The following is a 25,524-nucleotide window of genomic DNA, read 5'->3' as shown; positions in this document are numbered from 1 at the left end:
ATGGTTTCTGTACTATTTCAATGTAATAACCCATTTTTATTCTTGCATAGACAGAACAGATTGACATGGGTTCCCACAGTGCATATGTGATGTCCATTTTATGTAGTTTGCATTTTCTTTAGTCTTCATTTAAAGGGTTATTCCCATCACATACAATGGGGGCATATCGCTAGGATATGCCCCCACCTCTGGGACCCGCACCTACAACGAGAACGGAGCGGGGAGAGTTGTGGCTGGAGGACCCCGGGGTCCGGCCTTCACCAAGTGCTGCTCCCATAGAAACGAATGTGAGCACTCCAAGCACCCGCATCCCACGCTCCCATTCATTTCTATGGGGCCGACGGAAATAGCCGAGCCAGCATTTATAGAAATGAATGGAGGGCGGCTGCTCATGCACAGTGCGCCCTTCTCTACGTTCCCCGCTCCGTTCTCCGTATAGGTTGGACCCGCACCTATCAGAAAATAGGGGCTTATCCTAGCGATGTGTCCCTATTGTCTGTGATGGTAAAACCTCTTTAATAGGTAAATTTGGCACTTACAATTCATAGACATTTTCAGATAAGTGTTTATTAATCTCTTTATTTAAAAAGACCACAGAGAGAATAGTCCTTAATTTTTGAAATGTCAACACCCATTCCACAAAATGTATTTGTATTACACAGGTTGAGAACAAGTTTATGAATTAAGTTTCAACGTATATTGGAAAACTGCATCTTCAGCCATGTCCTAATAGTTTATTAGACTTGCAACCAGGGGCAAAACTACCATAGCGGCAGACCAGGCGACTGCTATGGGGCCCTATTGGGCCCAGGGCAAGAAGGGGCCCAGTCGTAGTTGCGATTATCTCCTCTTCTACTGGAGGTGAAAACTTGGTCAGGACTCTACCCTCTAAAGGAACAACTTTTAGCAAATGAGGCAGTGCAAAAAATGGCCCAAGGGTCATTGAAAGGGGTTAGGTAGAAACCCTTCTGTCCTGTGTGGGGGGGCCTGGTTTGATCTTTGCTATGGGGCCCTTACTTCTCTATATACAGGAGCAATTCTAATACTAGAAGTTAGAAATCAAACCCCTCACATTGCCCTAGGAGTCCTTCCTGGCAACACATAGCAGAGAAGGCATAGACTGTCTTCTGAGGAAATTTATTTCCGTATCAGTTCGTTTCTTGGGGGGCATTTGCATGACTGTATCTGATTTGCGGTCCACATTTTGCAGATCAGCATGTCCCGCTCTTTGTTAGAAATGCCTATTATTGTCTGCAAAACAGACAATAATAGACCAGACATGGATGCAGACCCTATTGAAATGAATGGTTCCACATCCGAACTGTGGATCAGATAAACATTGAAAATACATGTGAATAAATTCTTAGTTTATTTAGTAGTGTAATTCTTACGAACCCCTGCCTAGGCCTGTATTTAAAGGGGGTGTCCCATCTTGACATTTATGGCATATCGATAGGATATGCCATAAATGTCCAATAGATGCAGATCCCACCTCTAGGTCCCGTTCATGTCTCATGAAATGGATCCTGCTTTGAATGGAGAGAATGCGGTGCATGTGCAGCGTTCTCCATCCACCGCTGTGGAACTTCCGAAAACAGCTGAGCACTGACCTTGGAGAGGAGGCACCACGGTATTGAAGCTTTGAAATATCTCTGACATTAATCAATTACATATACTATGTAGCCACTTATGGTCCAATTCCATCAAATGTGATGCTAGGGAAGATATGCCACGTTTCTGGTCGACACGTCCTGCTGTCTGATGGCAAAATAGGCGTCTGTAAAATGTACATAAATTACTGGGAGTCCTGTTTCATAAGAGATTAGCCCTTTTGTCTTACTACTTTGTGACATATTTCCTAGCATGAATTATCCTAGACATAAAGCAGTAATCCAGTGACCCCCACGGTGCAATCCACACCACCCATATACAGCAATAATACTTTTGTCCATCCAGCTAACATATTGTTGCCCCCCCTCCTCCTTAGTCAAGGTTGGCACAGAAGACGTCATTAGAAATTAGAAATACCAAGAAGAGACTGTCATTGTTTTTATTTGCAATGGTTTTCTGGAAAGAGAGTACCAATATACCTGGGATTTGTACAGCTTTACAGATCTTTTATGAATCACACCATTGTAAAGGCGAACAGGTTTATATATATTCTACCTCAGATGCCCACTCCCAGTATAAAGTTAGTTAAAAGCACAAGTCTGGTCACAGTGTACGGCTGACCACATGAGCAGCTTCGATGATGTTATGGACAGGGCGCTGAACCCTCTTGTCAGTAACAGGAACTTGTGGGGCAACTTTCTGGGACAAGTTGCTGCGGTTGTTGAGAATTAGTAGGGAGTTGTGTTGGGTAAGGACCTCATCGCTCACAGAGATGCCATCCAGGTACTGCTTCAGCAAAACCCGCAGCTTCTGGTTATCCTGAGAAAGGACAGTCTTCTCACGATCAAGTGCCCAGCGTTCAAGGAGAACCTTGTTGTACCGTTTCCAGAACTGGTCCAGTGCGGTGTAGTCCAACATCAGCTGAAGGAGATAGGAGGAATAAGAGCCTTTTCAGACATAACTTAATATGGTAAGTCCAGCAAAAATACAGTAAAAATGTTTTTCTGCCCCCACTTATTTCTGCTGATTATGGTACCTGGTCCACTTGTCTCATCAACACCTCATTCAAATTACTAAGTACTAGATTACCACTAGTGTTTTAACTTCTCCGTACAGCATTCAAATGTATGGGCTCCGGCGAGGCGAAGTGAGTTATCACCGATGTCTCGTGAGACTTCAGTAAATAATTTCAGCCATCGATTTTTAAACTTTTTTAAAACATGGATCCGAAGCCAGCTTTGGTACCAACTGGTACCTCGGTATGTAAGCCGACTTCGGATCCATGTTTTAAAATGAAAAATCTAATCCTGAAGTTATTCACCGAAGTCCCACTTCGCCTCGCCGGAACACATGCATTTGAGGGTTCTAAAGAAACTAATCTCCGTACAGCATTCAAAAGAAGCTTTGACCGAAGCGACTTCGGATCTATGATCCGAAGCTCGCTTGGCTCAACATTAGTTACCACCATGCTTAAAGGGCTTTAATGGCATTTATCATGTAGAGAAAGTTATTAATGTATTGTGATTGTCCATATTGCCTCCTCTGCTGGCTTGATTCATATTTCCATCTCATTATACACTGCTCATATCTAGGGGTTATCCCTGCAATGCAGCAGCGGTGGCCGTGCTTGCACATTACAGTAACGAATCGCTGTCCTCTCTGGTGGCCAGGACCGTGGGAGTGTGCATAGGCACACATACGCAGCAGCTCCGGTCCTGGGCAGCTTGTATCTGCGCTGCAGTGGTGACCGTAACCCCTGGATAGGAGCAGTGTATAATGTCATGGAAAAATAAATGGAGGCAGCAAAGGAGGAATTATGGATAATCATAATACATTAGTAAATACCTTGTATTAACTTTGTCTACATGTTAAGTGCCATTTGCTGCAGTGAGACAACCCCTTTAAGCTCAAAGGCTCTGTTCACATCTGTGTCATGATAACATGCCAACTGTGGGTTCATTCTTGAGTACATATGAGTACAAAACGACATGAAATCAGATCTCAATAGATAGAAACACACCTACTTAAATGCCAATACAAATATATAAAAGTAGTGAAAAATAAGAAAGAATAAAACAACCCTATAGTGGTTGCTGCTGAGTATTAAAACAGGGCCCTGCCTCTTACCCTGTAATAAAAAACCTTATTTAAATCACTTTAATAAATACCTGCGCTGACCTTTTACAATTGATTTACTTGATAAAAAAAATATATCCCAGGATATGCATCTATACTTCAGTACAGTCATAAGGTGATGATCGTACCAGTTATAGAGTGACTCCGTATTTGATATAATAAAACAGTCAACTCATTTGCCATTACTATAATACTGTATGGAGCTCGTTCTGCAATCCTGGAGATACACAGTCCGATCAAGTACGGAGTCACTCTATAACTGGTACCTTGCACCAAAAGCCTAATTTAAGAAAGAGTATCATAACTCGAGAATGGAGCCTCAGATCAACAAAATAAAAACTGTGTTTTAATCAGGTTAACCATAGCTGTGTGCCTTTGCAAACAGTATGATAGGGAGGTCTCTGGTGACAGATTCCCTTTAACCCTTTCGCTACCAGCGCTGGAGGGATAGGCAAACATGGAACCCGCTCACATGTGCAGCGGGCGTCATGGCCGGCAGGTCAACTTGGCCTTGGAACACATTCCGAAGGCCATTTGTAATCGTGCTGTAACATGAATACTTGTGAGGAAAAGGGAGTATTTCACCCAATTTGGAACCCAATGGAGAAGTTTGAGAAAGAGCAGATATATAACAATGTTCTCAGGGATTCTAGGAAATGTTTTCTACATGATGGATCCAGATGGTTGGTATACATGTCCAAATTGGATCCAGTTTTAGAGAACTGAAGGAACTTTTACCTAGATTCTTGTCCAAATGGACTTTTACCCAGTTTTAAAACTACGAGATATTGCCAATATGTTATCACGTGCAATTATGTAATGTGCCACGTTTGATTTTTAAGTATTGTAACCGCCTTGAAACACCCAGTGACTCCCATTATTATAAAGGTATAATAATAAAGATTTTTTGGGTGGTCTATCAGATCTCCTTAGATGCAGCAACTGTGTCTGTGTCTCTGTGTCGGCCAACTTAATTATTTAATTACTTTGTACCTGAAAATTGAACTACTCTGACAATTTGGAGGCCCCAGCGAGATACCCAATCCTGCTCAAACAGGACTGAACCACAGGGGAGCAGTACCCACCGGGTCCAGGAACGCTAATCCTAGGTAAGTGAGCCATTGACTCGCTGCTTTCCAGAGCTGTGGGGTGCTTCAAGATAAGTCCAACTTGCGGGATCGGGGTATCATTTCAGGTAGATTGTAATTAATTGAATTGTAATGAATTTATTTATGTTAATGTTTTTGACTTATTTGAAATGTTACTGTATTGTTATTGTGTATATGGTTTTGCTATTAACTTGCACAAACTGCAGAAGGCGTGTGTTTGATAACGTGAATTTTGTCTTGTCATCCTGAGTCCTGTGAAGGGTCAACTGGTCACAGCGACTCCGATCAGGAGAGTCAGTGGCAGCTCCTAGCAACAGGAGAGGTCCAAGTGATTCGGGATAGGGCTCCTGCAGTTCCCGGTTATCAACCCGAAAGGGGGCATTGGGTCAGGAGTCAGTCTGTATTGTTTGTCTTAAATCTGCTAATAAAAATCTCTGCTTGTACTAACTTGAGGATTAAGTGTGGAGGCTGGACACTCTCTATACGCTGTGGCTGCTCCCAGAGCAGGCAGAATACGTGTGTCTATGTAATGTACTAACCCACTATCCAGTAACTAAGAGCTACAATATATAATAGATTGGATACTGATCTACTGATTGTGCTGGTTTGTTCACGGTGTAGAAGGTCTGAAGTATGAAGAGTATATAGGAATTACTATTGGGTTATGTTTATATGTCTTTGTGTGCATTTATATAAGGTATAGAATTTGTCAAAAGGCGAGAGAGACTCCCCATTTTGAAGTTCCGCTCTGTTAACTTAAAGGGAACCTGTCACCAGTTTTATGGTGTCCTAACTAAGGGCAACATAAATAAGTGATTGATTCTCTTAGCAAAATGCTGGGTCACTTTCTTTAATTGACTCAGTCAATCTGCCAACATCTTGTATTGAAAAGCTCCAGCTGATAATGATGAGTCCTGAATATTCATGAGCTCCTGACTCTCCCCGCCCACCTGCTGCTGAATGACAGTTTGTTTCCATATGAACCAGCAGCAGGTGGGCAGGGGAGTGGCTATAGCTCTGAATTAAATATACGCTGGACTCAATGACATCACGCTGGACTCCAATCAGCTCATTAGCATGCGGCATGCGGCATCTTAGTGTGTATATTATGAGGTAACCATCTGTCACACCAGTCAGTGAATACATCTAAGGTACTTTTTAGTAGTTAATGATTGTATATAATTAGTTAGATTATAATCAAATATCCACATGACAGGTTCCCTTTAAGAGATTATACATAGTAGGATAACCAAAAAGTTCAGTGATCACTACCCTGATCAGGTTGCTATGGGAACTATTTCTACCAAGCCAGAAACGGAAGAAGAGGTTACTCCCAAGATTACGATGAAGGGCTTGATAAAAATAGAACATGGGAAATGGGCAATTAAGGATGCCACTGCTATTCTTAAGAAAGCAGGGATGCCAAAAAAATTTGGTGTCTGGATGCCACTAGATGAAGGAAATTTATGGATAGAGAAACTGTCACGGATGGTGTACAGGAAACAAGATGATACAAATACAAACGATGACTCACTGGATCCACAACTAAGGAACAAAAAGGGAGACCCCTGCAATCGACCTGCCGCTCTCCCTTATTGCTCAGCCTATGCGACCACTCCAAAGGTGAATGGGCGCATATCCACGTACCTCGGCTATCTTAACCTGAAGGCCCTACAATAGTGAGGGGACACGACCACCGGCTCCCTACACAGACACGGAGGGAGTCAGGGTCACCTGGATCCAGACAACAGAAAATCATAAATACTAAAACAGAACTTATCTGCAGACGACTGTGGACTGGGAACTGGTAGCTGGGAGCTGGGAGCTGAGGACAGCATGCACACACATTCCAGGAAGTTGTATCAGCCGCACCCTACTACCTTATGGGGAAGAATTTAAAGGGAGGTAATGAGTCTGACTGCATGACAGCTGAGATAGCCTAACGAGGTGAGGAACAGAAACCAAAACAAAGAAACTCAAGGGGGAGGATCTGAACGGCTCCTGTCAGAGCTTCTCAGCTGTCTGGTTGTGACAGTACCCCTCCCTCTAGGAGTGGACTCCGGACACTCAGGGCCCACCTTCTCAGGATGGGACCTATGGAAAGCCCTGATGAGGCGAGAGGCCTTAATGTCCGTCACTGGGAGCCACATCCTCTCCTCAGGACCATAAACCTCCCAATGAACGAGGTACTGGAGGGAACCGCGGACAAGACGAGAATCCACAATCCTAGAGACCTGAAATTCAAGATTTCCATCAACAATAATCGGAGGAGGAAGCAAAGGAGAGGGTACAATAGGTTGAACATAAGGTTTCAATAAGGACTTATGGAAAACATTATGGATCTTCCAAGTCTGAGGAAGATCAAGACGGTAGGCAACAGGATTGATGACAGACAGGATCTTGTAAGGCCCAATAAACCTAGGACCCAACTTCCAGGAGGGAACCTTCAATTTGATATTCTTGGTAGACAGCCACACCAAATCACCAACATTCAGGTCCGGACCAGGCACACGTCTCTTATCCGCCACACGCTTATATCTCTCACTCATGTTCTTTAGATTATCCTGAATCTTTTGCCAAATAGATGACAAAGACGAGGAGAATCTGTCCTCATCAGGCAAACCAGAAGAGCCCTCTCCAGAGAAAGTCCCAAACTGCGGATGAAACCCATATGCACCAAAAAATGGTGACTTATCAGAGGACTCCTGACGACGGTTATTTAAAGCAAACTCAGCAAGGGACAAAAAAGAACACCAATCCTCCTGATTCTCCGCCACAAAACAGCGCAGATATGTCTCCAGATTCTGATTGACACGCTCTGTCTGGCCATTCGACTGCGGATGGAAAGCAGAAGAGAATGACAAGCGAACCCCCAAGCGAGAACAGAAAGCCTTCCAGAATCTGGAAACAAACTGCGTGCCCCTATCAGAGACTATGTCTGAAGGAATCCCATGCAATTTGACAATGTGGTCAACAAATGCCTGCGCCAGCGTCTTAGCATTGGGCAAACCGGGAAAAGGGATAAAATGCACCATTTTGCTAAAACGGTCCACCACCACCAGAATCACAGACTTCCCCGAGGAACGAGGCAAGTCCGTTATGAAGTCCATGGACAGATGTGTCCAAGGACGGGAAGGAATGGGCAAAGAAAGGAGAGGACCTGATGGCCGTGAATGAGGGACCTTGGCACGAGCGCAAGTCTCGCAAGCTGCCACAAAACCCTCAACCGACTTACGAAGCGCAGGCCACCAGAATCTCCGAGCAATGAGATCCAGTGTGGCTCTTGTCCCCGGGTGCCCAGCAAGGACCGTATCATGGTGTTCTTTAAAAATCTTGTGTCTCAAAGCGAGAGGCACAAACAACCTCCCAGGAGGACAAAGATCAGGAGCTTCTGACTGGGCTGCCTGCACCTCTGCCTCCAATTCAGGAAAAAGAGCAGAGACCACCACACCTTCAGCTAAAATGGGACCCGGGTCTTCAAAATTCCCACCTCCCGGGAAACAACGTGACAGGGCATCTGCCTTCACATTCTTAACCCCAGGGCGGAACGTAACAACAAAATTAAACCTTGAAAAGAACAAAGACCATCTGGCCTGTCTCGGGTTCAGACGCTTGGCTGACTCCAAGTAGGCCAGATTTTTATGGTCAGTAAACACGGTAATAGGGTGTCTGGCTCCCTCTAGCCAATGGCGCCATTCCTCAAAAGCCAACTTGATGGCCAACAATTCCCTATCTCCCACATCATAATTTCTCTCTGCGGAGGAGAGCTTCTTTGAGAAAAAGGCACACGGTTGCCATTTGGCAGGAGAGGAACCCTGAGACAAGACCGCACCCACCCCTACCTCAGAAGCATCAACCTCAACTATGAAGGGTAACGAAACATCAGGTTGTACTAGGATGGGAGCGGAAGCAAAACTCTCCTTGATATTAGAAAAGGCCTTACGCGCCTCTACCGACCAGGAAGAAAAATCTACCCCCTTTCTGGTCATATCCGTGAGTGGTTTAACAACAGAGGAATAATTCAAAATAAATTTCCTGTAATAATTAGCAAAGCCCAAAAAACGCATCAGCGCCTTCTGATTCTCAGGAAGCTCCCACTCAAGCACGGCGCGAACCTTCTCGGGGTCCATGCGAAAACCAGAAGCGGAGACAAGAAACCCCAGAAATTGGATCTCTGGAACCGCAAACACACATTTTTCCAGTTTCGCGTATAATTTATTCTCCCGCAGGATGAGTAAGACCTGACATAAGTGTTCCTTATGAGTCTTGAAATCAGGAGAAAAAATCAAAATGTCATCCAAATACACTAATACAAATTTTCCCATTAAATGATAAAAAATGCTGTTGACGAAATGCTGAAAAACGGCTGGGGCATTCATCAAACCAAAAGGCATAACTAAATTCTCAAAATGGCCCTCAGGGGTATTGAAAGCCGTCTTCCATTCGTCTCCTTCTCTGACCCTAACCAGGTTGTATGCCCCTCTTAGGTCTAATTTGGAAAAGACTTTCGCCCCAACAACCTGGTTAAACAAATCCGGGATTAGAGGAAGCGGATACGGATCACGAATAGTGATACTGTTCAGCTCCCTGAAATCCAGACAAGGTCTTAAAGAACTATCTTTTTTCTTAACAAAGAAAAAACCAGCGGCTACAGGTGACTTTGAGGGTCGTATGTGTCCTTTTCTCAGACTCTCAGAGATATAAGCACGCATCGCGACCCTCTCAGGTTGGGAAAGATTGTATAAACGAGATTTAGGCAGCTTGGCACCTGGGATGAGATCAATAGGGCAATCATACTCTCTGTGCGGAGGTAAACCCTGAACTCCACTCTCAGAGAAAACATCCAAAAATTCAGAGAGGAAAGGTGGTACAGTTTTAGTAGAAACCTCAGAAATAGATGTTATGAGGCAATTCTCTCTGCAAAAGTTACTCCAACCATTTATTTGCCTCGCTTGCCAATCAATGGTGGGGTTATGTTTAGTGAGCCAGGGTAGCCCCAACACTAGAGGAGTAGGCAAACCGCTAAGGACGAAACATGACACATCCTCAACATGAGCATCATTCACAATTAAACGGATATTGTGAACTATGCCCTTTAATGATTTCTGAGAAAGTGGAGCTGAATCAATAGAAAAAACAGGAATATCTTTTCCCAAAGTGCATACCTGGAAACCATGAGTTATTGCAAATTGGTTATCAATGAGGTTGACAGCTGCTCCACTATCCACAAAAATCTCACAAAAAATGCTCTTGCTCTCTAGCGCCACCCTAGCAGGCAGGACAAAACGGGAACTACAAGCAAAAGAAAAATCTTCAATCTCCGCCTCAACCCTGCCAATAGTAACAGACGGAATATTCTTAAAAGATTTCTTCCTTTTTGTCTCTTTATTACTCCCAGAAAACTGCCTGAATCTCCTAGAGGGACAAACATTTGCCAGATGATTTATACCTCCACAACAAAAGCAAACCCTCCCCTGCGGGCAGAATCTTCTATTGTCAGAGGCAATCAACCCCAGCTGCATGGGCTCCTGCTCAGAAGGGGCTCACAGCGACTGAGACCCCTGTGCACAGAATGACACCGCTGCACTGTCCCGGGACTGAGCATGACAAGAAGGAGAGATCTCTCCTCTTTCTCTAAGACGCCTGTCAATACGAACAGCCTGAGACATAGCAGAATTCAAGGAGGTAGGTCTTTCATGAAAGGCAAATGCATCTCTCAATCCCTCAGAAAGACCATAGCAAAATTGACTTCGGAGTGCAGCATCATTCCAACCCGTATCTGCTGCCCATCTCCGAAATTCTGAGCAGTATATCTCTGCGGATTGTTTACCCTGGCATAACAGACGTAGTCTAGACTCAGCCAGAGCAATACGATCCGGATCATCATATATCTGACCCAGAGCTAAAAAGAATTCATCCACTGAACGGAGGGGCCGTGCCCCCTCCGGCAGCGAAAAGGCCCAGGACTGAGCATTACCCCTGAGCAGCGATATAATGATGCCCACCCTTCGTTCTTCATCACCGGAAGAATGGGGAAGAAGGCGAAAATGGAGTTTGCAAGCCTCTCTAAAACATACAAAATTCTCACTACCCCCGGAAAACGTATCCGGGAGCGAAATCTTAGGCTCAGCACAAACTCCATGAACGCAAGCTGAACCGGTCACTTGAAACTGAGAAAAAGTCTTACGGAGATCAGCTACCTCCAAAGAAAGACCCTGAAAGCGTTCAGCCAAAAGTGTAACCGGATCCATGCTTGAGACGGTTTTGGGCGGCTGATAATGTCACGGATGGTGTACAGGAAACAAGATGATACAAATACAAACGATGACTCACTGGATCCACAACTAAGGAACAAAAAGGGAGACCCCTGCAATCGACCTGCCGCTCTCCCTTATTGCTCAGCCTATGCGACCACTCCAAAGGTGAATGGGCGCATATCCACGTACCTCGGCTATCTTAACCTGAAGGCCCTACAATAGTGAGGGGACACGACCACCGGCTCCCTACACAGACACGGAGGGAGTCAGGGTCACCTGGATCCAGACAACAGAAAATCATAAATACTAAAACAGAACTTATCTGCAGACGACTGTGGACTGGGAGCTGGGGACAGCATGCACACACATTCCAGGAAGTTGTATCAGCCGCACCCTACTACCTTATGGGGAAGAATTTAAAGGGAGGTAATGAGTCTGACTGCATGACAGCTGAGATAGCCTAACGAGGTGAGGAACAGAAACCAAAACAAAGAAACTCAAGGGGGAGGATCTGAACGGCTCCTGTCAGAGCTTCTCAGCTGTCTGGTTGTGACAGAAACATGAGTATGAAGCTCAGGTGAAGGCATGGCTGACTACCTCAATGAGGCATAATCACAAATGAGAATGAAGAGGAATACAGGGTGGGGGGTGGGGGAATAGTGAGGCAGGTTCCCAGGAGAGTAAGTTTTGGCGTTGGTACTTCTCCTGCGGCTGTTTCCCCACCTGTATCAGGCACACAGAGCAGACTTTATCCAGATCTGTCAGGATCAGAATGGACAATGCCCAGTACTAGCACTGAATATGGTGATATGACAAGATTAGAAAAGACACATTCCAGACCACCACCAGCATAGACCAGCACAATGGAGTAGAGACCTTCTAATCCTTCAACCCCTCGAGTCCCTTCTTTGGGGAGGGCTGGAAATGTACCTACTTTGGGAAATGTAGCCAGGGAGAGAAGCTCATGATGGAAGAAAAGTTACCTGATCCATATAAAGATCCAACTGGTTTTTATAAGGGCTTATGAAAAATAAAGAGAAAACTATGATGTTGTCTGGGTGGACCTGTTTGCACTCTGTAGTGCAGCAGCAGCACCCCGTTTGTGGAGATAGTAAGTAATGGGATAGAAGCTGTCCTAAGAGATGAGGATGCAAAGATAAAGTGGTATCAATTGGGTATAGGATTGCCAGAAGCTTTTCAAGTTGATAAGTTTTACGCTAGATTAATTAGCATATTTTCTGATCGGATTTCGATGTGATCACAGCCAACAGTAGAGATAGGCGGATACTCAGAACTTGTTTTATTAACGGATTGAGAGATGAATTAAGGGCAGAATTGTTGAAAATCCGCCCATAATGCATGCACACCCCTGTTGAGCAGTCGCTGGTTATTGTTCGTACCTTAGAAGAGCAGTCAAATAAAAAGAAAAAGAAGCAGGCAATGAAGCAATCCCATTCACTCAGAACCTCTCTAATGCTCCTCACGGAATAAGTTGATGTTCAGTTTTCTTCAGCTGCTTTGTGAGTACAGGCCATTATTGATGATCAATTATAATCTACTTATTAAGCTTCATAAGCTGTGGAGTGCACTTATACCCACCTGTGCCAGCTGCTCAGAAGGTTTCTCCATGTTGACTCTCTCAGCCTCCTCCCTCTCTGCATCACTTAAGGAAGATGGGTAGAACGGCAGCACTTTCTCTTCTTCGGTTTCCAGCTTACGACACATTTCTGACAAGCGGAGAACCTGCTCTCCCTGCACACAAATCACACAATAACATTTTAGAACACTTTATGTGAAATGTGAGAAAACAAATATTTTACTTTTTTTTATCTTCATGCTACAGGCCCAATGCCCGCCATTGTAGAGCTCCCTGTAATGACGATTCCTGCTCTGGTGTCTCAGCATTGTCATATGGACAATGTGAAGTGCCAAATCCCCATCGCATCAATGTTCACATATACCATACAAATACATAGGCCATCATTCAAGCCAATTAGGATGTGGACACTGATGTGAAAGGTGGTTTGGAGCCACAAAATGTCCCTATGACAACAATGTACCAGCTGAACAGGAGGACATAGGAGTCAAGCACTGATAAGAAGTAAGATGACATTTTATGTACATTATAGGCCTTTTAAATATTTCTTAATTTTCCTTTTACTGTTGAAACGGTCATACCAATTTTCAAATGTATTATACACTGCCCGGCCAAAGAAAAAAAGGTCACCATCTGTATTTAAATAAGTAAATGGGTAAGAGACTCCCAGTTGGTCAGGTCTAGGTTCCGCAACGTTGTGTGCCAAAAGAATGAGGTCCGCTGACTACCTGAGTATACTGAGTGACCAGGTTACTCCATCAAAGGATTATTTCTTCCCTGATGGCACGGGCATATTCCAAGATGACAATGCCAGGATTCATCGGGCTCAAATTGTAAAAGAGGGGTTCAGGGAGCATGAGAAACCAATTTCACACATGGATTGGCCACCACATAAAAGTGTATTCTGAAGTAAGTATAAGTTAAGACTAGATTGTCTAAAAATGTGGCAGGTTTATCACAGTGGCTGATGCTGAATGACAACTTTGGCACTATTTTGTTGCACATTGTTGTATCTTCATCCATGTCATTTTTCCGTAGGCAGTCCAGACCTGAACCCCATTGAGAATCTTTGGGATGTGATAGTGAAGACTTTGCGCAGTGGTCCAAATCTCCCAATACAAGATCTTGGGGAAAATAATGCAATGCTAGACAGAAATAAATGTTGTGACATTGCAGAAGCTTGTGGAAGCGATGCAGTAATCAAAGCTAAAGGCGGTCCAACGAAATATTAGAGTGTGTGACTTTTTTTTGGCCAGGCAGTGTATCATATCTACTTGTGTTTTTTTTTTTCACACGAAGTCAGAAGAGGGAAGACAGCACATGGATCCAGAAAGTTCAGCATATGAGTTTAAAGGGTCACTGAGTTTTCACCAAACTTTTGATATGTCATAAAGACATATCAAAGGTTTTGATTTGCGTAGATGGGTCTGATTGATAGAACAAGGAGAAGGAGGTGCTCACATATCACACTCTCTCTCTCTTTGCTGCAGGAGACGGAATTTAGAAGGACCAATAGACTTTCTATTGAGTTTGTCTTGCTTCCTCTCCTGCACTGAGAAAAGAGATATGCAAGAGCTTCTCTCTCTTTGTTCTAGTCATCAGTGGACATCTTAACACTCAGACACCGCCAATGAAAACCTCTAAGGGTACTTTCACACTAGCGTTTTTCTTTTCCGGCATAGAGTTCCGTCCTAGGGGCTCTATACCGGAAAAGAACTGATCAGGCATATCCCCATGCATTCTGAATGGAAAGTAATCCGTTCAGGATACATCACGATGTCTTCAGTTCAGTCATTTTTGACTGATCAGGCAAAAGAGAAAACCGTAGCATGCTACGGTTTTATCTCAGGCGAAAGAAAACGGAAGACTTGCCTGAATGCCGGATCCGGCATTTTTCCCCATAGGAATGTATTAGTGCCAGATCCGGCATTCAAAATACCGGAATGCCAGATCAGTCCTTCTGGTCTGCGCATGCGCAGACCTTTAAAAATGAGAACAAAATAAATACCGGATCCGTTTTGCCTGATGACACTGGAAAAACGGATCCAGTATTGCAATGCAATTTTCTGACTGATCGATCGGGATCATGATCAGTCTGAAAAATGCCTGATCAGTCAGAAAAAATGACATACAGTTGCATACAGTTTGCCTGATCAGGCAGTCAGTTCACGCAACGGAACTGCCTGCCGGAATCAAACAACGCAAGTGTGAAAGTATGTCTTTATGACATATCAAATATGTCTTTATGACATATGGGCAGCACGGTGGCTCAGTGGTTGGCACTGGTGCCTTGCAGCGCTGGGGTCCTAGGTTCGAATCTGACCATGGGCAACATCTGCATGGAGTTTGTATGTTCTCCCTGTGTTTGCGTGGGTTTCTTCTGGGTACTCCGGTTTCCTCCCACACTCCAAAGACATACTGATAGGGACCTTAGATTGTGAGACCCACTGAGGACAGTTGGATGCTAATGTTTGTATAGCGCTGCGGAATATAGTAGCGCTATATAAGTGCATAAAATAAATATCAGAAGTTTTATGAACACTCAGTGACTCTAATTCAGTATATGTAATGATTCAGCCGGTTGTAGCCTTTTTCATTCAGTAGTTGTGTAGTTCCAGAGCTGGAGCCACTTTCAAACAACTGATAGACAGAGGTCCCGGAAGTCAGACCCCCAATGATCACATATTGATGGCCTATGCTTAGGATAGGACATCAATATAAAAGTACTTGGAAAACCCTTTTGACTCTGCTTCTTTACTACTGCTGCTTTTTGTTACCTTTGTTTAAAGTGGTGTCATATGCTGTACATTTTATTTTTGATAGTCAATTGCCTCCTACACCATATATACAGTATATTTTACCATGTTATATATATTTGTAAATATACCTTCTCTATAACTCTATTAAGCTGCTTTAGCGCAGCATTGCTCTGCACAGTCAGAGTGGTCAGGTGACTATGCTCTGCAGCTCTTGCTTGGTTCATCTGGCCTTTTAGCTTCTGGAACTGCTTGTGCACCACTTCCTTATCCTCCCGTAGTTGTCGGTTCTGCTCATCACTTTCACGAGCATGAGTTGCAATCTTATTCCTCAAGGTTGTAATAGTTTCCTATATAAAAGAAGGAGCGGTCAGTACTTTAATCACTTAGCTATATCCCAGCTATGGAAGGGTATTTGATATCAGTAATAAAATCTAATCAATATCAATAAAAATGTAATCTATCATCATAAAATATAAATAATTCTGATTATTTTCCCATGTAGTATGCAGTTAGATAGAAAAAGAAAACCTTTCATTCACTGACCAGAGAGTTTAAGATTGTAAGCTTACTACTTCACTGACTTTAAAACACTTGGTCTACAGTGGTGCTTGAAAGTTTCTGAACCTTTCAGAATTTTCTATATTTCTGCATAAATGTATCCTCGAGCTACATAAGATTTTCACACAAGTCCTAAAAGTGGATAAAGATAACCAATTAAAACAAATGAGTAAAAAATGTTAGATTTGGTCATATATAATGAGCGGCAAAAGTATGTGAACCTTTAGGATTAGCAAATAATTTAAAGGTGAAATTAGAGTCTGGTGTTTTTAGTAAATTGTCTTTTGCGGGCAGTAGATTGGGGTGTCTGAACATCCTCTAGTGATGTCAAATATTGATTCTGTATTGGAATTAGTGATGGCATTAGTGAATGAGAATCAGGTGTGAGTGTGTGAACGGTTTTATTCAAAGAATAGGGATCTATCAAAGTCTGATCTTCAGAACAAAGGAGATTTCTGAGGACCTCAGAAGAAGCGTTGTTGATGCTCATCCGGCTGGAAAAGGTTACAAAACCATCTCTTAAAGAGTTTGGACTCCACCAATCCATAGTCAAACAGATTGTGTACAGATAGAAGAAATGTAAGACCATTATCGTCCTCTCCAGGAGTGGTCGACCAACAAAGATCAGACCAAGAGCAATGCGTGTAATAGTCTGCAAGGTCACAAAGGTAACCTTGCAATTAAAGGCCTCTTTATACTGCAAGGATCTGGGGTGCAATCTGGGATCTTTTGGGGTTTTATGAATTTGGGTGGGACGGCTGTTCTGGGGTCTGTATGAATTAGGGGGCTAATCTGGGGTCTGTATGAGTTTGGGGGCTGATTTGGGGTCTATGAATTTGGGGGCTGATCTGCAGTCTACACTAATGTTGTGGTCTGGAGGTCTGTATCAATTTTGGGGTCCAGGGGAATGTATTAATTTTTGGGTCTGTCTGGAGGTCTGTATTAAAGGGGTTGTCTGGGCTTGAGCCTACAACCCCTGGGGTCCTAACCTGTGGACCATTCTCAGGCCTCAGTGGTCACAACAGCTTGAACGGTACATAACATCTGCAAAGTACCATTCAAGCCGCTGTGACCACTGAGGCCTATGGTTGACAATGGTGGTCATGGGACAGGACCAAGTGACTTCCTGGTCCTGCAGGCACCAGAAGCTTCCAAGAATGAAGGAAGCAGAACAGGTGAGTGGGGCTGTTTATTTTCAGGGTTACATGTCTGGGTGATAGGGGTTGTTCTCTCCAAGGCCAGACAACCCCTTACATTTTAGAGTCTAGTTTGGGAATCTGCATTCATTTTGTGGTCTGTTTGGAGGTCTGTATAAAATTCTGTATTAATTCTGGGGCCTGGTCTCGGAGCCTGTATCCATTTTGGGGTCTCATTTGGGGTTTGCATTAAGAAAGGGTTGTCCAGCCATGTAAAATAAATTTTTGAAAACTGACACAAAAAAAGTAGTGATACCTCGTATTGCACTGTTCTCACCACTAAGAGAGCTCTTATCATCATTTCCGGGTGTGGCCAGCTGAGATGAAGCTCGGGGCGGTGAGCGTGACACATGTATGTGCTGTACATGTGACATAACGTGGCCCAAAACTGGATATGGGTTCACAAACTTTCAAGCACCCCTATATATTGTACGTACTGTAGATCAAAGGCATATTCCACTTTTTATTTTCTATTTGTTATAGAACTAGCAGTCATAGGATTTTCTAATATATATGCAATAAAATTCTGCTCACATATTGTACCTTTCTTATATAGGTGCAGTTGATCCCTACCAGCACAATAGAAGGTATAGCCCAGGGATCAGCAACGTCTGGCACTCCTACTGTTTTGAAACTACAACTCCCAGTATGCTCCATTAAATTCAGTGGAATTTCTGAGAACAGCCGAGCAAGTGTGCATGCTGTAGTTCACAACACCTGAAGTGCTGGGGGTTGCTGACCCCTGGTCTAGCCCATAGATCAGTCCTGAATCTATGGGATAACTGACTAGAATTAAAGAGGTTGTGCAGTGTCATGATACTGATGGCCTACCTTCAGGACAAGTCATGAATGTCAGATTGTGGGGGTTCGACACCTAGCATCCCCAGCCGATTAGCTCTTTGAAGAGACTGCGGTGCTTGTGCCAGCACTGCATCCTCCTCAATGTTTACCTGTGAGCCATTTAGATTGTAGCGGCGGTGCAATGTAATTACAGCTCTTCGTCTTATTCCAGTGAATGGGAAAAACAGCTTTAATTTCGCTGTAACGGCGCTACAATTTAGATAATGTACAGGTAAACGCTGAAGAGGACAAAGCTCTAGCATGAGCGCTGCAGCTGCAGGGGTGCCGGGTATCGGACCCCCACTGATCTGATACTGATTACCTGTCTTGAGGATAGGTCATTAATATAATCACACCACAAAACCCCTTTAAACATGGTGTCAGTCTTGTGACCCCTTGGCACACATCCATGGCATACCAGTAATGGTGGAAAATGATTTTTATTTCACGTACTACAATAGCCATTTTACTGTATGTGTTTTTACTTGTATAAAATGGATTCCTGTCTGAAGGTAATGTTTTCCTGCTGTTAATAGAGTTAACTGTTAAAAACAGAATAATACAGATATGGATAAAAATGTAAGACCTGGTTAAGCACAGAGCCTGATAGGCTATTTACCTGGACACGTCTGAGGATGACATGACTAAGGCCATTTACTCCTATTCAGTCATCCTACGGTAACAATACATTGCAGTAATCTGAGCCATGCAGCACTTGGATGCATATTGCATGTGCGGTTAAAAGGGTTTTCTGAGATTTTAATACTGATGACCTATCCTCTAGTGTCTAATCGGTGGGGGTCGATCAGCTGTTTGAGAAGGCACCGATGCTCGAAGTAGCACCACAGCCTTCTCACCAAGCACACAGCCATACATTGTATAGCGGCTGTGCTTGGTATAGCAGCTCACCCCCATTCACTTCTACGGAGCTGAGTTGCGCCTAGGTCACATGACCAATAAATGTGATGTCACTGGTCTAGGCAAGGCTGGGGGAAAGCCAAGGTGCTACTGCAGGCGCCAATGCCTTCTCCAACAGCTGATTGGCTGTTTGACCTATTCAGAGGATAGGTCATCAGTATAAAAGTCTGGAAAAATATGCCTGCTTTCTTCCAGAAACAACGCCTCTCTTGTCCATGAGCTACCTGCAACATTGCAGCTTAGCTCCATTCATTTGTCATCCACACACCCCATGGACAGGAGTGCTGTCCCAAGTTCGGCACATCACTTATCTACAGGAGAGGCAATAAATGTTGGCTGATTCTGACCATACCTGAATCTTCTGAAGCTTTTTCATCTGGTAAGCAATTTCTTCAGCACTTGTTTCATCTTTTGCTTTTAACGTTTCAAACGCAATTTTGCGGTCCTCGGTGGCCTTTGTGTAGTTATTCAAGGCTTGCTGGAACTGTTTCCACAGGTCCTCCACTGTTCCCTCCAGAAGTACACGAAGGGAATGTTTCTCCTCTAAACTCTGTCAAACCAATGAGCAACAGCATTCATTAATACAGCTAAGTATGTCTTGAGAAGGGTGCCGGGCAAAAAGCATCACATGAGACAGGTGCTCAAGATAGGAATGTTTAGTCTATAGAAGTTCAGACAGTACAGTATATCTCCCCAATTCGCCAACAGTGTAATGTCTATAGGACATAGGAGAGGTTGGACTTTTTCTCCCTAAGGCCACTGTTCACATGGTCAGTATTCTGCATCAGTATATGTAAGCCAATACCAGAAACTGAACCTACAAATACAAACTATAATGGAAAGATTTGCCCCTCTTTTGTGTTTTGGACCCACTCCTGGTTTTGGCTTACAGAAAAATACCGATCATGTGAAAGCTGTGTAAATCTGTTGCTTACCCGGCAGTGCTGGAAGGCTTTGGGACTCCTCACTAACTATGTCACCATTAAAGGGGTTTTACGATATTTTTTTAACTGATGACCTATCCTCTGGATAGGTCATCAGTGATCGTGGGCGTCCAACACCCGGAAACCCCACCAATCAGCTGTTTGAGAAGGCACTGGCACTCACAGTTGAACCGCGGCCTTTTCACAGCTTTGCCTAGGTCATGTGACATCACGTTCATCGGTCACATGGCCTAGGCGCATTTCAGTCCAAATGATGTGTGCTTGGTAAACTGTGAGCACCAATGCCTTATCAAGCAGCTGATCCGAGGGGGTCCAAGGTGTTGGACTCCTATTGATCTGAAAACTCCTGCTGAATACAGCAATGCAGGCGCATTAACCCCTGTAAGGGGTTTGTGTAGGGTAGGGGGCTCCCTCTCCCATCCCAATGGGTTCACACGCTGTGGTGAGGGGACCCGATGGCTGAAACAGCAGCCCGATGCCTTACACAGCCCCCTGGCTGGGTCTCATAGGCACACTGTCAGTGTTTAACACTGACAGACAATGCCAGTGTATAACACTGACAGACAATGCATTACAATACACAATTTATTGGAATGTATTATAGAGGGGATAAGACCCCCTAAAGTTGAAGTCCCATAGTTTGACAAAAATAAAATGTAAAAAGTTATGTTTTACATAATAAAAATAATAAAAGTTTCCATATTTAAAGAGGACCTTTCATGTTTTTTTTTTTTAGTTTAGCTAAATAACTTTCCTTGCGGGGTACCAATCACAGTGGAGAGCATCACAGCCAGCGAGAAGGAGACGCCCATTGAGAAACCCTGGCGTCTCCTCCTCCCTGTAGCGATGCTCAGTATTAACATACTGAGCGGGAAAACTGCATGGGGGCACAGCGGGGCGTAGGAGCGATACTTGAAAAAAAACAGGCAGGGTGGCAGCATCACAAGGAAAGGTATTTATCTAAACTAAAAAAAAAAAAAAAAAAACATGAAAGGTCCTCTTTAAGGCCTCCTGCACACGAACGTGTGCGCCATGTGGTCGTGCTGCGGCCTGCAAAATGCGGGCCGCAATGCACGAACACCGTCTGTGGGGCAGCCGCAGCGGATCGTGGAACCATTCACATTAATGGGTCCGCGATCCAGCCGTTCCGTAAAAAGATAGGACATGTTCTATCTTTTTGCGGAACGGAAGTACAGGACGAAACCCCACGGAAGCACTCCGTAGTGCTCCCGTAGGGTTCCGTTCCGTGCTTCCGTTTCGCACCATTCTGCAACTCCGGATTTGCGGACCCATTGAAGTGAATAGGTCCGCCTCCGTGATGCAGAATGGCCACGGAGCGGCGCCCGTGTATTGCGGATCCGCAAGTGTGGTCCGCAATACAGCAACGGGAAGCACACGTTCGTGTGCAGGAGGCCTTAGTCATATAAAATTGTAAAAAAATAGGAAATAACGACCAGCTCTAAAAACATATCACAAGATCTACCCCGTCAGTTGAACACCTAAAAAAAAAAAAACACAAAATAAAAGCTGAGCCTTTTTTTGGTAACCTTGCCTCAAAAAAAGTGTAATACCAAGCAATCAAAAAGTCAAATGTACCCCAAAATGGTACCAATCAAACCGTCATCTCATCCCACAAAAATGAGCCCCTACATAGGACAATCACTTGAAAAGTAAAAAAAATATGGCTTTCAGAAAATGGCAACACAAAAGACAGATATTTTCTTTTCAAAAATGCTTTTATTGTGTAAAACAACATACTAGGTATTGCTGTGGTCAGAAAAACTGGCTCTATAAAAATATCTACCCCATCAGGTGAATGCTGTAAAAAAATAAAAACTGTGCCCAAACAGCCATTTTTTGTCACCTTTACCTCACAAAAAGTGAGTGATCAAAAAGTCATATGTACCCAAAAATACTACCAATGAAAACATCACCCCATCCCGCAAAAAACAAGCCCCCAAATCAGACAATTGCCTGAAAAATAAAGAAAATGGCTTTGAAAAAATGGCAACACAAAAACAAGATTTTTTCTTTTCAAAAATTAACTTTCTGTGTAAAACTTAACAAAAATAAAAAAACAGACATTAGGTATCGCCAAGCCCTGCTCTATAAAAACATCACACGATCTACCCCGTCAAGTGAAAGCTGTAAAAAGGAATAAATAAAAACAGTACTAGAACAGTGATTTTTTTGTTGCTTTACCTTACAAAATGCATATTATCGAGCAATCAAAAAGTCATATGTACCCCAAAATGGTACCAATGAAAATGTCACCTTATCGCATGACCAAAAAATAAAAAAAAATTATGGCTTTCAGAAAACATGATTTTTCTTTACAAAAATTATTTGTGTAAAAGTGGTAAAATGTAGAAAAATATATATAAAATTAGTATCTCTTTAATCGTACTAACCAGCAGAATTTGGGTCCATTCACACATCCGTGTGTGTTTTGCGGATCCACGGATCCGCAAAACACGGACAGCGGCAATGTGGACAAGAATAGGACATGTTCTATTTTTTTTCAGGATCGGAATTGCGGACCCGGAAGTGCGGGTCCGCAATTCCGGATCAGGGCCGCACGTCGTGCGGCCCCATAGAAATGTATGGGTCCGCAATTCCGTTCCGCAAAATGCGGAATGGAATTGCGGATTAGTGAATGGAGCCTAAAGATAACATATCATTTTTCCTGCACAGTGTACGCCATAATAACAAAACCCAAAAATCTAAGTCAGAGTTGTTGCATTTCTTTTTCCTGCTTCCCAAAAAGCTAAATAAAAAGTTATTAAAAAGTTGTATGTCCCCCAAAATAAAACCAATGGTGATGGCATCTCATCCCACAAAAAAAGAGTCCTCACGCGGAGTAAAACATATGATTGTCAGAAAATAGCTGTACTGGTACCCCAGAGACTGTTCAATACCAACATGGTGCCCGTAAACCAATCCATCAAAATCTACGCTGCAAACGCCACATGGCGCCTTTTGAGTCCTGCAGTGTGCCCCTACAGCAGTTTACGACCACATATGGGGTGTTGGCATATTCAGGAGAAAATGGGTAACAAATTATGGGGTGCTTTTTCTCCTGTTACCCCTTGTGAAAATGAAAATTTGGGGCAAAAGAAACATTTTATTGGAAGAAATGAAATGTTTTCTTTTTCACAGCCAAGTGTTTCTAAATTCCGTAAAACGTCTGTGAGGTCAAAGAGCTCAGTATACCCCTTACTAAATTCCTTGACGGGTGTCACTTTTTGGGGGTTTTCACTTTAGGTGTACCTCAGGGTCTCTCCAAATACAACAAAGCGCCCAAAAACAATTTCAACAAAATCTGCTGTCCAAAAGCCTATGGTGCTTCTTCCCTTTTGACCACTGCCATGTGCCCATACAGCAGTTTACGACCACATATGGGGTGTTTCTGTAAATTTCAGTAAATTGTAAAACAGGCTAGGACAGAGCTAAAGCCCGCCCATTAGTGCCGATGACGTCATCGGGAACACTGCTAGGTGGAAGCCTCCGCCCAGCAGTTTAAGTTTGTAAACAAAAAAGCTCCGAGAGCATTGGAGCATGAAATGTTCCGATGCACATGTTAAGGGGGCTGCCTGGGTGAAGAAGAGGTTATGTCTGGGGTTCAGCTCTGAACCCGGACAACCCCTTTAAATTGCTCATAAAGCCAATGGCCGGGAACAGTCCAATGAATATCTTGAACCTCTATAATTACCTTGTTTTTGATCTCATCCCTCATACTCTGAAATTCTTGTTTCCCCTCATTCTCACTTTCAAGCGTATTCTGTTCCATAGTCAGCATCACGTTCTGTAGAAATGACATCTCCTTCTCACTCTGCTCAATGATCATCTTCCTGTGTAAGAGAAATTATCTGTAGTAAAGTAGTGACCAGCGCACTGCCCATAGGTCTGGCTGGGAACCAGGATAATGTAATACTGCTTTCTTCCAGGGGAAGCCTGAAGTGCTACTGTTAGATGGATAGATCCACTTCTAGACTAAATCAACTTACCAAATGGCCTACAAGCTTCAAAATGTCACAAGCAACCACATGGAGCAGCACGTATGCTGATAAAGCCCCATTCACATGATAGTGGGACCACCGTGCCCGTATTGTGGACTCACTCAGTCCACGATCCGCAAGATGCGGCAAAAGATAGGACATATTCTATCTTTTGCAGCACAAATGTGCGAACTCGGAAGCACGCAGAAACACATGGAAGCCCTTCCGGGCCGGTGCCTCCACGCCACAAAAGATAGGACATGTCTTGCGGATCGCAGACCTATTGAAGTCAATGGATCCGCACTGCGATGTGGGGTGCACATGGCCAGTATTCGTGTTTTGTGGACCTACGGTTTGCAACACGGGAACGGCGGTCCCATGGTCGTGTGAATGGGGCCTAAGACATACATTTATTTTTGTGTCAAATATACAATCTAGCGCACGGTGAACAATTTGTGTGTATCGTATCCTAACATAAAATGGAATATAACTATATTTCGATAACAGCTGTCTTCTCCCATGGCGACGCTTCAGTTCAAACATACTGCTTTAAAAAAAAATATGCTACCTTACCACTAGGTGTCAGTGTTTACCTAAACTTTGCTACTGGCTCAGCACATCAAAAGGCTACTTTGATGAAAGCACTTTTGCACTTAAACAAAAATCAATATATAATGTCTAAGTAGGTGGATACTTTAAGAAATCATTGTCATTCTGGGATCACAAATTAGTTGTCATCAGCAGGAAATGAATGATATTTAGCCTTCTTCCTAAAATAAGATAATTAATAATGCAGGGCAATCTTTGCGAATACCCCCTTAATTCTAGGAAGCTACATCATCACATTTCGATGAATGGACAGAGGATCGGTAAACAATTACTTTATAATGGGAACTATAATGCTTCTGCAATAAGGGAAGTCCAAGCTGTCTGGAAAAATGCACAACCCCTATTCCAAAAAATGTGTAAAATGTAGAGAAATGTATATAAAAGCAGAATCTGTAAATCTCGTAGACCATGATTTATTCACAATAGATCATAGAACACATATCAGATGTTGAAAGTGAGGCATTTTACCATTTCATGAAAATAAAAATGAATTTAGAACTTGGTGGCAGCAACGTGTCTTAGAAAAGTTGGGACCGGGGAAAGAAGAGGCTGCAAAAAGAGCACGTTAGAGGCAGAGAAGACGGGTAGTGGTTCACCAATCGGAGAAAAAACGAGTCTAAAAATTGTGGAACAATTTCAGAAAGATGTTCCTCAACGTAAAACTCAGAAGACTTTGAAGATCCATCATCTACAGTAAAATCCATGTGTGCAAGGGACAAGGCCGGCGGTCAATACTGAATGCTCGTGATCTATGGGCCACATCAAAACCAGACATGATTGTGTACTGGAAATGACTGCATGGGCTCAAGGACATTTCCAGAAATCATTGTCTGTGAACACAGTTCTCCGTGCAATCCACAGATGCAAATTGAAGCTGTATAATGCAAATAAGGAGCCATATGTCAGCACGTTCCAGAAACGCCGTCGTCCTCTCTGGGCCAAAGCTCATTTCAAATGGACCAAGCCAAATGGAAAAATGTTCTGTGGTCAGA

General features: G+C 43.5%; 1 protein-coding gene across 1 annotated transcript in view; it reads right to left on the bottom strand.

Annotated features, from left to right (window-relative positions):
* Positions 1-2,042: 2,042 nt before the first annotated feature.
* Positions 2,043-25,524, bottom strand: part of CCDC65 (coiled-coil domain containing 65) — a 37,917-nt gene continuing 14,435 nt past the window's right edge. The window contains exons 5-9 of the mRNA XM_040422106.1: positions 23,638-23,776; positions 19,334-19,531; positions 15,598-15,816; positions 12,713-12,865; positions 2,043-2,532 (exon numbers count right to left, since the gene is read on the bottom strand). Of these exons, the coding sequence (XP_040278040.1) occupies positions 2,215-2,532; positions 12,713-12,865; positions 15,598-15,816; positions 19,334-19,531; positions 23,638-23,776 (1,027 nt within the window). The 3' untranslated portion in view covers positions 2,043-2,214. The remainder of the gene's footprint in view (positions 2,533-12,712; positions 12,866-15,597; positions 15,817-19,333; positions 19,532-23,637; positions 23,777-25,524) is intronic.

The sequence above is a fragment of the Bufo bufo genome, chromosome 3, assembly GCF_905171765.1.
Source record: "Bufo bufo chromosome 3, aBufBuf1.1, whole genome shotgun sequence".
Taxonomy (NCBI): Eukaryota; Metazoa; Chordata; class Amphibia; order Anura; family Bufonidae; genus Bufo; species Bufo bufo.
Note: the sequence above shows the minus strand (reverse complement) of the source record. Positions and strands in the feature narration are given on the sequence as shown.